This window comes from Oryctolagus cuniculus, chromosome 1 (genome assembly GCF_051225735.1).
Source record: "Oryctolagus cuniculus isolate XC-2025 breed Fujian yellow rabbit chromosome 1, ASM5122573v1, whole genome shotgun sequence".
NCBI lineage: Eukaryota > Metazoa > Chordata > Mammalia > Lagomorpha > Leporidae > Oryctolagus > Oryctolagus cuniculus.
The window spans coordinates 154353816-154368247 of NC_142867.1; the positions used below are offsets into that span (position 1 = coordinate 154353816).

The following is a 14432-nucleotide window of genomic DNA, read 5'->3' on the forward strand; positions in this document are numbered from 1 at the left end:
AATTGTTGTACTAACTGGTAGGGACTTGTTTACCAATTTATTTGGAAATTAGTTCTTATGGCAAAGCCAAATTATAATGGGAAAAAAGCACCTACTCAATAATACACAGTGAACCAAAGAGGGACTGGGGCAAGTTGGCATGGGTGCCTTCTGTGCCTCTTTACTTGCCGCATCTGAGGAGCCAATTAATTCTAAATCACAAGTCAGTTCCTTTCTCCAACTTAATAGGGACAGATATTTAACTAAACCACAGAGTCTGAGGTTTCTGGATTAGTCCCTAGCACTAGTCAGCCTTCTGCCTCCCATTTCAAAGTTGCTCCATTTCTTTAAAATAAGAGAATCAGGCATATCACACTTCCTCCTCGGCTTTACCAGAGGACATGTTGTCTGTACAGCCCAAAAAGGACTCCTGCTGAGTCCCCAGGAGCAGGAGCTGGCTTATACCCCTTCTGTGTTCAGTATCCTTCCTGTCCCAGACATTGTCTAGTCCCTGGGCTGCCAACGATGTGACTCCATCAAAGCCAGATAAAATCATGAGGATTTATGACGACCCAAGGCCTGACCTAAGGATCCTGGAAGAAATTTCTCCTTCTCCTTCTCCTCTCATAGAACCTCAGATCTGTATGCAAACAGGAAGATGGCATGGCATGGCATGTATTTTTTTCTTCTTTTTTTTCTTGAGGAGAATGACAAAGAGTGAGAGCTCCCAGCCTCTGGTTCACAGCCTGAATTCCCACAGCGGCCCTAAAGCCAGGAGCCTGGAACTCAATCCAGTCCTCAATTTCAGTTGGTGGCAGAAACCCCAATCATTTAAGCCATCACTGTTGCTGCCCAGGATCTTCACTTGCAGGAACCTGGAGTCAGGAGTTGCAGCTGGGTATCAAACCGAGGGCACCAACACACAGTATGGGACATAGGCCTCTTAAGTGGTGTCAACTATTCAGCCAAATGCCCACTCCTGGTATAGCACTCATCACACTTCAGTCATTCTCCATCCATCTTCCAAAACCACTACTCCCTCTCATTTCTGCAAGAGAATCCACACCTATGGATACCCCTGGGAAGCTCTACAACTGGGATGATAGTTGCATACCAGTAAACATCAAGGCACGACTATTTGCCTTTGAAGAGGCAGTATTGATACAGGAAGGCAGATGGGATTAAATGTATTAGACTCATGAGCTGGAAGACCACGCCTTCAACCTGCCACCTGTGTGATCTCATGCCCCTACCGGACCTCACCTGTACACCTACCCGCCAAAAAGACTATGTAACCACTCCCGTTGGAAGTTAATAAAAGGCCTGTAGTGCCTGGACCAGCTCTCTTGTTCACCCCCACGCCTCTGATGCCTACTCACCTGCGCAGCTCCTGTACTTTCCTGCCCACGTGCTTTCTCTCCCTAGCAACCCTAGTTCACTCCCTGGAAAAGCCTGGTAAACTTTTCAGCTCCTTCTCCCTCTTATAAAGCCCTCACTTTCCTATCCTCTCTCTAAATAAATGTTAAACTGTACCATGTTGCCTGTTTCATTTATAAGCAGCCGATATTTAGAATTCTTACCTAAATATAAGGCAAGAACCCTCGAAATAGTAATCTTAAAATGATTAATAAAATTTTGTGTAAAAGTCCCTGATATCAGTAGGACACTAGGCCAGAGGATAATATGACAGTGGGACATTTGAGCCTTCACGTCGCTCATGAACTCTGAGTGTTATTACCACCAATGAAAAATGCAGAAGCTTTGCCACTTGGCCCCCACCCAGCTGGTTCTTCTTACCTTTGGTTCCATTGAAATGAAACTGTGGGTCCCTCTGCTCGAGAGAACTGACCTTTTAATCGTCCTGCTATGGTAGAAGTGGTAGTAGTCCTTGAGGGCCCCTATCTGCAAAGGCAGGGTGGAAGGGAGAAGACAAAAAAAGACATTAATGTATGAAAACAGTCTTCTGTTTTCCTGTTTTGCATTAAAATAAGAATACACACACCAAAAAAAAAGAAAAAAGGTCCATAAATTATGCAGTTGCCTGCTGTGCTTAAATGTTACTTGAACCTTGGTGATCACCTTTCAAAAGAAAGACATGTGATATGAAATGGAGTGTCCTTGAGGCATTGACTGTGGAACTAAAGATTATAATGGGGCAGCTTAGCCTCTCGCTCTGTATCTGCCTTTTAATGTTTAATTTATATGCAGCATTTTAAGAAATTCTATGTCAATCTATATCCAAATGTAGGAAAGGGAGGAAAAAATCAAATAACTATCTGGTTATAAAAACACATTGCAATTTGTTTGCTCTGAGAAATGTACAATGAAGGACCTTGTTTGATTATTTATATAGTTAATTTGAAACACGTTCTAGGCAGTCGATCATTCACAAAGATAAAACCACTTAGTTGGTTTCCTGACTTCAGTCGACTGTATAAATACATAGCCCTTATTCATTTACAGAACCAAATGTGGACTGGCAATTTCTAAAACAAAACAGAAATCAGACATCCTACCTATCAACCAAGCTTCCTGTGTGAAAATCATTTGATCCACTTTGTCTTATTCATTTTTCTTCAAATTTTTAGTGGGTTTCTTTTTTTCATTTATGTATGCTTTCCTTAGTTGAAAATAGATCTATTTAGGATGGTTTTGAAAATAAGTCCCTGTTCACTTTGGGAAAAAAAAAAAAACTAACAAAACCCCAAACACTCATCTTCTCTCAGCAGATTATCAAATAGAGATCACAGAATGGAAAGTGAACCACAAAGACAATATACAATGAGGGCAAGAGAGGGTGCTTCTAATTTCAGCTGACTTTCACCAGAGCTAAACAGCATATACTCACTCCATCTCCCTTTCCTTTTCTACCAAACTGGACTGTGGGTTAGTTAATTTCTAGGACCACTGCAACACCCAGATTTCATTCTTCGGCAATAACACTTCACTTGCTTTGGGCTCTTTTTCCAGTACTACTCATGGCTGTGACCTAAAAGAATGATCATCATTAGGATGTTTTACAATTGAGACACTCCAAAAGTTGGGATTTCCAGATTGGAAGAAATAAAAGTCATCAGCTAGGTTAATTTATCCAGAGGAAAGATTTATTTCTTATTCACTTCTTTTTATTATCCTACTCAATTTCTGTGCCATTTAGAAAGTACCTCCTGAACGGGATTTGGGGATATAATTGTATGTCTCCTCATCCTTGAAATGTGAAAGAAAGTCTGAAGTCTTATTTAGATTTAAAGGAAAACTGCCTTGACCTCCACAGAAGAAATCCTGGACTCCAAAACCAAGTGGGGAAAGAGGGTGGGGAAATCCACCTCAGTCCTCTAAATCTCCATGATCTGGCCTCTGAAAACAATGAGGAAGAGGGTACCTCGCCCAGCCCCAGCCTCTGAGAATGGTTTTAAGGAGAGATTTACAAGCCAATTTTAGGATTCCAGGGGACTAAGGGTAGAATTCAGGAGTAGATTCTTAATCCTTTATAAGAACATCTTAAAATCCCAAGAAGCTTAGAGTTTTCATCCCATGTAGAAGTGTCAAGAGTGTTCCTTGGGTAAATATAGTAGTTGCTGTGGAAAGAAACATAGAATCTCTGAGGAAGAACCTTACAGATAACCTATCATCAGCAACCTGAAAACTACCACTGTGTTTAAGATCCCGTCTACTGGACTAAATGGGACCTCTTTGATTATAGGAAATGACTGAATTCAACTCGACCACTGAACTTAAACAGTAGGTGAAATACATCCAGAAAACACAGATCCTTTGTGGCTTCATTAGAACACACTGGAATGCTGGTCTAAAGTAGCACACAGGGAGCTGGAAAACGGAACCCTTGTCCTGACTTAGATTGTTCTGGGATCCTGAAGAAGTCATTTAGTCTTGCTGAAGATTGGTTTCCTCAACTATAAAATGAGAAGAACACAGGAAGGACAGCAGATAGACACGAGGCAACAGAGTCAAGTGGGGAATAATAATGCTTACAGAGTGCTTACAAGGATTAAATGTAATAACGTGTGAACTGCCCCATTAAGTCACTGCCTGGCACAGCCTAAGTGTTGGGAGGTGATTAGTTTTCCTTATAAAGTTAAATGTAAATCCCATCTCTCACCTGCTGTCTTTTTTTTTTTTTTTTTTTTTTTTGACAGGCAGAGGGGACAGTGAGAGAGAGAGACAGAGAGAAAGGTCTTCCTTTTGCCGTTAGTTCACCCTCCAATGGCCGCCGCAGCCGGCACACCACGCTGATCCAATGGCAGGAGCCAAGTACTTATCCTGGCCTCCCATGGGGTGCAGGGCCCAAGCACTTAGGCCATCCTTCACTGCACTCCCTGGCCACAGCAGAGAGCTGGCCTGGAAGAGGGGCAACCGGGGCAGAATCCAGCACCCCGACCGGGACTAGAACCCCGGTGTGTCGGCGCCGCAAGGCGGAGGATTAGCCTAGTGAGCCGCGGCGCCGGCCCTCACCTGCTGTCTTTTAACTAACCCACCATTTCTATTCCTTGGTCGGGATTCCTCTCGGTCTATCCCAATATCATCTCTTTATTTCCCTTAACTCACTGGCCAAAATCAAGAATTGATCGTGGAGGGTGTAGGTAAAAAAAAAAATCAGTTTATATAGGATTGGTAAAACCGAAAATGTGAGACAGCTGCTTCAAGAAACACTGGGTCATATCAATGGAACTACATCCTGCAACTAACATTTACTTCAGCCCTTCCCTTTCTAAAGATGTCACCTGTGTGCAAGGAAGGACAGTAGCTAGAGAAAATTCTGTACAAGAATGCAATCAGCTACCATTAATATGTCATTAATTCTGTGTGTATGAAAATAGAATGAACTCTAAGTTATAGTGAGTAAAATAAATAAATAACCCAAGGATATAGAGCGAAAAACAGAAGAGTCTAAATCACAAGTATGTTTATAGTTGTAATACTCAAGAATCTAAGAGCGATCTCCCTTTCACTGTTTGTGTACTTGTGCTAATTTTGTTAATAAAACTAATTAAAATTAATAAATAACATCAACAAATAACTAAAACAGAACACACACATACAAATTCCACATACTTTTACAGGAGCACATATGCTCCAAAAATCCACGTGGCAGGTGCAAGAGCCAGATGTACTTGGGCCATTGAATATCTGTACCAGTAAATTCCATAAGATCTACATCTTTCAGGAATTCTGTTTTCTCTATAAAGTTGTGGAATGGTGTTCATCTAGCATTTATTGAATGCTCTTCTCCGTGTTACTGTATTTAACTTAATCCACAAGAGCCCTGGAAGATAAATATCTTTATTTGCTGAAGGAGGACACTGAGGATCTGGGAGTACCCAAATGTCCACAGCATTGACTGTGAGGTGTAAAATGTGAATTCTTGATCAATGTCTGCTAGCATCTGGTGGATTCTGCACACAAACTCAAATGGTGCCTGGTATTGTTCTACAGTTTTCCTGTACTGACAAGTAAAATGCTAAAATCTGTGTGGTTGAAAAGCCAGGCATAATGAGACCTGCTCCTTAGGGCATTCTGATATTCTGTGATAGCTGTGGTAGAGATCTTAGCTTTCTTTCTTTTTTTTTTTTTTTTTAAGATTTATTTATTTGAAAGTCAGAGTTACACAGAGAGAGGAAAAAGAGAGAGAGAGAGAGGAGGGAGGAGAGAGACAGAGAGAGAGGGTTCTTCTATCCATTGGTTCACTCCCCAATTGGCTGCAATGGCCGGAGCTGTACCAATCCGGAGCCAGGAGCCAGGAGCTTCTTCCAGGTCTTCCATGTGGGTGCAGGGGCCCAAGGACTTGGGCCATCTTCTACTGCTTTCCCAGGCCATAGCAGGGAGCTGGATCGGAAGTGGGGCAGCCGGGTCTCGAACCGGCAGCCATATGGGATGCCGGCGCTTCAGGCCAGGGCATTAGCCCTCTGCACCACAGCACCGGCCTGGGTTCTTAGCTTTCTGGGCATCTCTCTGCACATCTTGTTTCACTGGGAAGTTGGTAAAATACTGTGGTGGAGCTACAGTAGCAACATAGGGTAGCCTTCTTGTTCCTCAGCTTTCTGATTGAGGCAGAAGAAGTAAGCTCTCATGAAGACCCATTGTCCATCGGGGTGTGGTTTTAGAAGTTAGCCCTCCTGATTAAGTCTAAAAATTATTTAATAGCCTATACTAAATGCTTTCCAAATTAGCACAATCAATAGATTCAGTTCCCTGTAGCAGGCTTCCCTGACTATCTAAAACTAGATGGGCCAGAACCTCTGAAAAAGTACTTTTAGCTTTACACAATCTTGCACAATTCAGAGGTCCTCAAAGATATGTACCTCTTGAGTCATGGGCTATAGGCACCAATGAGCCAGAGGCTACTGGAAGGTCCACTTTGTCATCCTGTTAGATGACTCCAGTCGCTTCTGGTCTTCTCAAAGCCATCTGCACCACCTTTCTCTCAGAAATTTTTCTACAGAGTAGCCAGAATAATGTTGACAAAATGCAAATAAATCATTGTTTCATGCCATATCCCTGCCTAACATCCTCAAAGGGTTTCCCTTTGCTCTTAAAATATATGGCAATAATTAACTTTTTTTTTTTTAACAGGCAGAGTTAGACAGTGTGAGAGAGAGAGAGACAGAGAGCAAGGTCCTCCTTTTTCCCGTTGGTTCACCCCCCAAGTGGCTGCTATGGCCTGCGCATTGCAGCCGGCACGCTGTGCCGATCCAAAGCCAGGGGCCAGGTGCCTCCCCCTGGTCTCCCATGCGGGTGCAGGGCCCAAGGACATGGGCCATCCTCCACTGCCTTCCCAGGCCACAGCAGAGAGCTGGACTGGAAGAGCAGCAACCAGGACAGAATCCAGCGCCCCAATCGGGACTAGAACCCGGGGTGCTGGCGCTGCAGGCGGAGGACCAGCCTAGTGAGCCACGGCGCCCGCCAATAATTAACATTTAACACTTGTATTACTCCACAAAAGTTTTAAAAAGGAAATCAGAATAATATTATTATATTAACATATAAGGGGCTTTGAAAAGTTTATGGAAATACAGTTAAAAGATAAATTTATTTTGTTGCAAATGCTTTTTTTCTAAATTCATGTATATTTTTTCTTAATACTCTTTTTCCAGGAACATTTCAAAGACCCCTCATATACACTATGTCAGAAACTATTCTATATACTTAACCTAATCCAGTTAATAAAGACCATTATCCTACTGTGACTTAGAGGACCTGAAAAATGTGGTCCAGCCTCAGCTATGGCCTCACCCTGGATCACACTTGTCCCCCTCCTGCGGACATGCTAGCCTTCCTTGAGCTCCTCGACTGTGTCACATTTGCTCTTCCCTCCACCTGCAGCACCCTCCCCTGCCTCTACCCTCTCTACCTTGATTCCTGCTTCTCATTCTTTATGTCTCATCTTAAGCAGGACATCTTCCAAGACTCACCCAAAAAGTTAGCTCCATTTACTATATCATCTTACAGAATCATAAGAATATGTACTTGTGGTTATACCTTGATTATATTCCCAGATCCCAGTACTTGGCTTGCTTGACATATAATTGAATCTCGGAAAAGAGTGCTGAATGAATGACCTAAATATCAGAACCATTGAATTACTGAGACCACATATCAAGCGTAGTAAATTCCTAGTATGGGTATCATAGAACTATCATCTAGAAGCTAATTTCACACACAAAAAACTGATTTAATTCTACCTTAATAGAAGAACCAATTCAGCCTAGGTTATGGTTCTGAAGTTTCCAGTTGAGACATCCCAATATATATTTTTTTTCATTTTGTTCTATGTACAAGATAACAGGGAGCAACGTATGTTAGTTCAATTATTCTCCTTCATTAAAACAAATTAATCTATCACCTCTCTCTCTATATATATATATATATAGATATATTACATTATATATAAGCATATAATTAATATACATGTCCTTTATTAATAAGAATTGTGTCAGAGTCTTTGAACAGCACAAGCATGCTGAGGAAATTAAGTAAACATTAAGAAGAAAAATGTCACAACATGTTGGGAGTTACTAAAGAAAGACAGTGTATGAAAACAGAGCAGTAATATTATCTATAAGCATGCTTTCCATCTAGCTCCTCTAGGGTAATGGAAAACAAAAGATGACTCTGTTTATGTTATGCAATAGCAACAAGGACTAAAACAAGGAACAATATATAACTAACATGGGAACATTTTATACATAAATCAGGAACAATAGGAGTACATGAAGTATAAAATCAATAACAGATAGATCAAAGCCCAACCCTTTCCTTAACACCACTAAAGGGAAGAAAGAATAATTTCCTCCCTCTTGGCCCTCACAAGTTCCTCTTCTGTATAGTTACACATAAACACTCTTCTCTGCCTAGCAACACTCTAGCAATGAATTTCATCTTTCATTACTAACTCTGCAGAGTTGTTTGTGCTTTTGCTTCCTTCACGGTAGCCCCTCATCCTTGCTCCCAGAATTTTCCTATCACTACTCTTTCTCAAACCAAAGTGTGTTCTTAGAAAAGGCTTTTGTGTTTTATATTAAGTATTTTATACTATGGTATAAACGACTTGTAAGACAATATTTACTTCTTCTATGGACAAGTACATTTGATCAGAAAATTAAAATGTCAGCCCGATAAACCAGTCCATAGTACTTGTAATTTCAAAAATCAATCACTATTTTTTAAAAATTTTGGATTAAAATATAATACTTGTACATTTCTGTTGATTTTTTTCCTGGCAGCAGGATGGAGCCTTCCCAATGGCCATAAGTTTTCATATCACAAGCAAACTACTGACTTTTGAATAGAGCAGGCTGGGACCCACATTTTATACTGGTTTTGGAAAAGGATCTGTGTGGCCTTTCCAAACTCATTTACCATGAAGATTTCACCTGAGCTTACAGCTAAACTCCCCTCATCAGTATAATGACTTTTTGCACATAGTTGACAGCTGCCTTATACATAGTTCCATGGAGCCATCAACCATCACCCTACAGAGAGTTTGCCCAGGACTACGGCATTTCTTGGCATGTAAGACATTTTAGTGCTGGGACTGGGACTGTCTTAGGCAAACCAGGATGGTCGGTCACATAGTTATGAAGCACTGAGGTCACTGGCGGCACTGTGGCCACTTGCTGAACCTGTCAGATGGTAATTCCATCAGTGGTAAGTGCACAGGTGTGTCCTGGAACCAGTTCCTTGTACGCCTTCAAACACGTCTTTCCCTACACCAAGTTCACTGACATCACATTGATGACTCCACATCAATAAAGATGGATATATTTATGTCATAAAAAATTAGCCAAAGTTACAATTTAGGGTTTTCTTTTCTCCCTGAAAAAATCTATTGTTATGGATTTATCATCACACTATGAGGTATATACATTGATCAACCCTCATTCAATCTTATACAGAAATGGCTGCATTTGGGATGTGTAAGAAACCAGTAATAACAACCATTAATTTTAAAAAACAAAGCTCTATAGTACCCTCTTCTGATTTTTGCCTGTCTCTTTATAATCTATCAAATGACTTGGAGATTGGGAAATACAAACCAAGTTATCAGGAACTGGAATTTGTCATCTAGCTCACACCTCTCCCCACATGTTCAAATGAGATGAAGAAGAAGCAAGCCACTCTCACTAAGACCATCGTCCTTGCTGACCAATCACTTTCCAGTGCCCAAAGCTGAAAATCTGAACTTACACTTGTTAAACCCATTTCCAGTTTACACAGGTTACAGACAATGTCTAGATATCCCGTTTTCCCTTCATGAAACTGTTAAGTGCGATGCTTCCTTAGATCTTCCCCAAATTTTGAGAACGTTAGAATGATTGTATGCAACACCAATATCCCATATAGACACTGAGTCCCAGCTCACTACTAATGCCCCTGGGAAAGCAGCAGAAGATGGCCCAGGTGTTTGAGGGGCCTGTCACCCATGTGGGAGACTCAGATGAAGCTGCTGGCCTCCAGCTTTGGATGGCTCAGCTCTGGCATTGGAGTCATCTGGGGAGTGAAACAGCGAAGGAAGATTCTCTCTCTCTCTCTCTCTCTCTGTCACCTTCTTTCTAACTGTCTTTCTAATAAATTAATTAATTCCTATTTTAAAAAAAGCAGGATACTCAAGGAATGCTGGATAACCACTATGATTTCACATGTACAAGCTTTATGATCTGCAATACGGTATGCTGAGTAACGTCTCCATTGTAAGAAGCAGCAGGCAAGTCAGAGAAGGAGATGAGATGACAGAGGTGGAGATCGGGGGAGACTGGAAGATACTACGCCACTGGCTCTGAAGATGGTGGGAGGGATACAAACCCAGAAATGCAGAGAGCCTCTGGAAGTCGGAAAGGGCAAGGAAATGAAGTCTCTTCTAGACTCCCCAGAAGGAACACAGCCTTACCAACAACTCAGTTTTAAGTTAGAACTTCTGGCCTCCAGAATTTTAAGGTAATAAATTTGTGTTCTCTTAAGTCCCTAAATTTGTGGTAATTTCTTAGAACAGTAACAGGAAACTAAAAGAAGGTAGATTCAATACCTCTATAGACACCCATGAGAACATAGGAAATGAAACTTTATGATCTATTCATATTTGGATCCTTTTTATTCTTCCTGATTGTCAGGACTCTCTGAGAATTCAGCTATCAATCTCCAAATAGCTATACCAATAAAACAATAGTGTTTAATACTGGCCATGTATTCTTCCATACATTTTTTAGCATGATAATGATCTTATTCAATCTACAAAACAAACTGAAGTTCAAAATGAAGAAACTTGCCCAAGAAAACAGAACTGGTAAATGGCTTGTCTATCAATGCTGTGTGATTAACACCACTACTAATAAATGCTACCACTTCTGGTATGCTTTCTTACATTATATATAATCTTCCCAATTACACAAGGAAAGAAGAGACAATAATTCTAATTTAATGGACGAGGATACTGGCCTTAATCCGAGAGAAGTAACATGCCCAAGTGAGTAAGTTTCCAAGCCAGTGTTTAAAACCAAGTCAGTTTGACTCCAATAGTCCCATCCCTTTGGTTTTATTTCAAATTTAGTCCAAGGGTTTAGTACAGTCACATGCATTTCTACAGATATATTTAAATATTAGCCCACCCCATTCCACCTCTTTGCCTTCTCCTATATGAGGCCTCACTATTTTATTCTAAAGTCACCTGATCAGCAGAGTGTAGAAAATCTACGTCCTTACAATTCCTCTTAAAAGCATGTAATCAAAAACATCTTGGCTACAAATCCAAAAAAGTGAGAACTGGATATAGTAATTTCACCAAGAAAAGCTAAGACAAACCAAATACAGTAAGCATCACATTTTCCCAGGTTCAGATGAGAAACTTAAAGTCTGTCCCACTATTCATAAGAGATATGACATTTACCTCAAAGCAAATCAAAGAATCTCAGAGTTGAAAAGACCTTAACAGGATTTTCATCTGACTTTCGCCACTGGATGTGGGAATCTATTTTCTACACTGGCAGAAAATGCTGCATTTTCTGGGGCAGTCCATTTGTTAGAAGTATTTGCCTAAATCCATTCACTACTTCTGGGTCAAGCCTGTGGCAAAAAACCAACAGCATCATCCCTCTTCTACATCCCAGACACCACAACTCACCCTTACTGGGTCCTCCCCATTTCTAGATGAACATTGGAGTTTCTCCATTTTGTTCTCACGTAACAGAGCTTTGTAGGCTACTTCCCCTAGACAAGCTAACATCTGTAATGTCTCCCCAGTAAACTTAGATCCCAGAACACATCGCATGTCAGCTCCAAAAATGGCAGAGTCAAGATGGAATACAAGACAACATGACCTCCCTTGGTAATTACTTTCATTGAAGCTTAAAATTATAATATTCTTATCAGAATGAACTAAACAATCCTCAGAAACCATTTTAATTTGGTTCTCATCCAATCTATACTTTAATTTCCTAAATTTAAATGATAAAAATTTACATTTCTGTTGAATTTTAAATTTAATTTTACATATTCTCTTCAATGATTTTTACAGGTTGCCTAGAAATTCATTTATTTTACTGTGTACTATGTGTCAAGCACTGATCCAAAGGTATTGTAGATACAGTGAACAAAATAACGCCCCTGCTAACATACAGATAATGTTCTGACTTGATTCTGTCTACACATTGTGTCAACTGCAAGTTTGAAATTTATGTCTTCTCTATTGATTCAGAATATTCTTCTTATGATCACTCAAATTTTATAAATAGTACAATATAGATAAGGATTGAATTCAACATATAATATGTTTTAACAGTTATTTAAGAATGACCTGGAAATCATATCAGGCTTTTATTTTCTTCAGTCTTTTATTTTCTTCATTTTGTCTAAAATGAATAATTATATACTTAATGTAAAATATTCCTTGAAATATATTCCTTGGATAATAGCCTTTATTGCTTCTTGTTACAGTCAGCTATTCTTCTAGAAACCTTTTAAAACTCACCTGTAAATAATTTCTGGAAAAATTAAAAGAATTTTTTGTTTAGTATTTAAACTGTTCCACCAGCTTATAAGACAAACACCTCCCCCTACCCCAACCCCACCACCCAAACACACGAAATCAAGTGTCCAAGAGAGGCTGAAAGAGAGCCTACATTTAAGTCTGCACTCTTTTTATTACTAATCATCTTAGCAACTTGAAAGATTTCCACATATATGGAACCAAAAAGCAAATGGAACTTACTTTGACAGGTGGAAGCACTGAGAGATTTATACCCTGAAACAGTACAGTTTCTGTTTAGGTCCACTAATTCCCAACTCTAGCTCTACTCTAGAATTATATGGAGACTTTTTAAAAAATACTAATGCCCAGGCTCCCCACCACACCTACTCCATAGCTTCGGGCTTAAAGTTCTGAGTTAAGGTCAGAGCATCAGTATTTTCTTTTAAAAAGCTTTCTAGATGACTCTAACATGCAGCCAAGCTGGAGAACCACTGTTCTACATCCATCATATTCTGCAGAAATAGAATTATTTACCCTAAAATCTGTAATTTCTATTCATATATTGCTATGAACGTAATTAAAATATGATAGCACTTCAAACAATTCATGGGAAAGGAAAGTAAAAGAAAATCAAAAAAATTTTTTAAATCCATGCATAGAGAGATCTCCAAAAAGTTTACAGAAAATGTGTATTATGGAAAAGCTATGCATGCATTTCAAAAGTGTTTTGCAACAAAATAAAGTTGTCCTTTCATTCTACTCTCTCATTGCCTCTTTGAAGTTTATGTGAGGAAAAATTTCTCAATTAATTTGATTTTAGAATTAATATAACTGGCATGCCATTCTTTGTTCTTTCCTTTAATTATTGTAAAATCCCTCCTCCTCCACAACCCTGAAAGTTTAGGAAAAATGTATTTAGTACAACCAGATTCAAAATTTTGAATATTTTATTCCACTGATAAGGAGAAGTTATTTTGAGCACTACAGTATTTATAGTATCTTATTCCTAAAAGAGGAGTTCCAGAATGGAGGAGCTGTGAGCCTTAAAGACATGTGATAGAGACTTTGTGTGTTGCATAACTCAGCTTACAGCCCAGGGTAGCTGATGGCCTTGTCACCCTCAGTTCAAAAACATTTTTTTTTTTTTTAAGATTTATTGATTTTATTTGAAAGTCAGAGTTACAAGAGAGAGGTAGAGACAGAGAAAGAGAGGTCTTCCATCCAATGGTTCACTCCCCAGATGGCCGCACAGCTGGAGCTGCACCGCTCCGAAGCCAGGAGCCAGGAGCTTCTTCCAGGTCTTCCACACGGGTGCAGGGGCCCAAGGACTTGGGCCATCCTCTACTGCTTTCCTTTAGGGGTTTTATACATACTTCACTGCATAGACATGACTGAAGCAGGAAACAAGCATGTGGAAATGTAACTGGACAAGAGGACTACGATCTAAGGCTCACAAACTGTGTGGAGGCCAAGCAAGGCCTGTCCATACTGTTCTTGGCTTCTCTCTGCAGCATTCCTTCCTTCTGGGTATGGGGCAACATATCTTTTGAAATAGCTCTTATGACCTACTATCAAACAAGGTAGATCAGAGAATGTCATTACGGCCAGCTCCAAGACAGAGAGGCAGTGGAATGTTAGAGTTTCTAGGACCCACCTTGGAGAAGAAAAATTCTAGTTTTTATGGTCTGCCATGAGGAGAGAGTTATGAGCCAGGAACTATGGGTAAAAATTTTTTAAAAATTTATCAAATCACAGTAACATTCTAGAAAATGCAGGACAGACCAGAAAAATGATTAGCAATTGCCAGGAGTTAGGAGTAAGTCAAAGGCCAACTGTAACACAGCACTGGGGATTTTTTTATGATGGAATTTAATAGAATTTTCAATATCTAGATGATGGTGTTAGTCACACAACTACATGCAATGTCAAAACTTATAGAACTATACAATGAATTTTACTATATGTGATACCTCAA

The 14432-nt window shown here is 39.9% G+C and overlaps 1 protein-coding gene across 3 annotated transcripts in view; it reads right to left on the reverse strand.

The window, feature by feature from the left end:
- Positions 1–14432, reverse strand: part of PCSK5 (proprotein convertase subtilisin/kexin type 5) — a 442208-nt gene that overhangs the window by 399865 nt on the left and 27911 nt on the right. For all 3 annotated transcript variants that reach the window (XR_001793338.4, XM_051858772.3, XM_008256582.5), the window contains exon 2: positions 1777–1881. Coding sequence is in view for 2 of the 3 variants with exons in the window: in XM_051858772.3 (XP_051714732.2) it covers positions 1777–1881 (105 nt within the window). In the remaining variant the exon portion in view is untranslated. The remainder of the gene's footprint in view (positions 1–1776; positions 1882–14432) is intronic.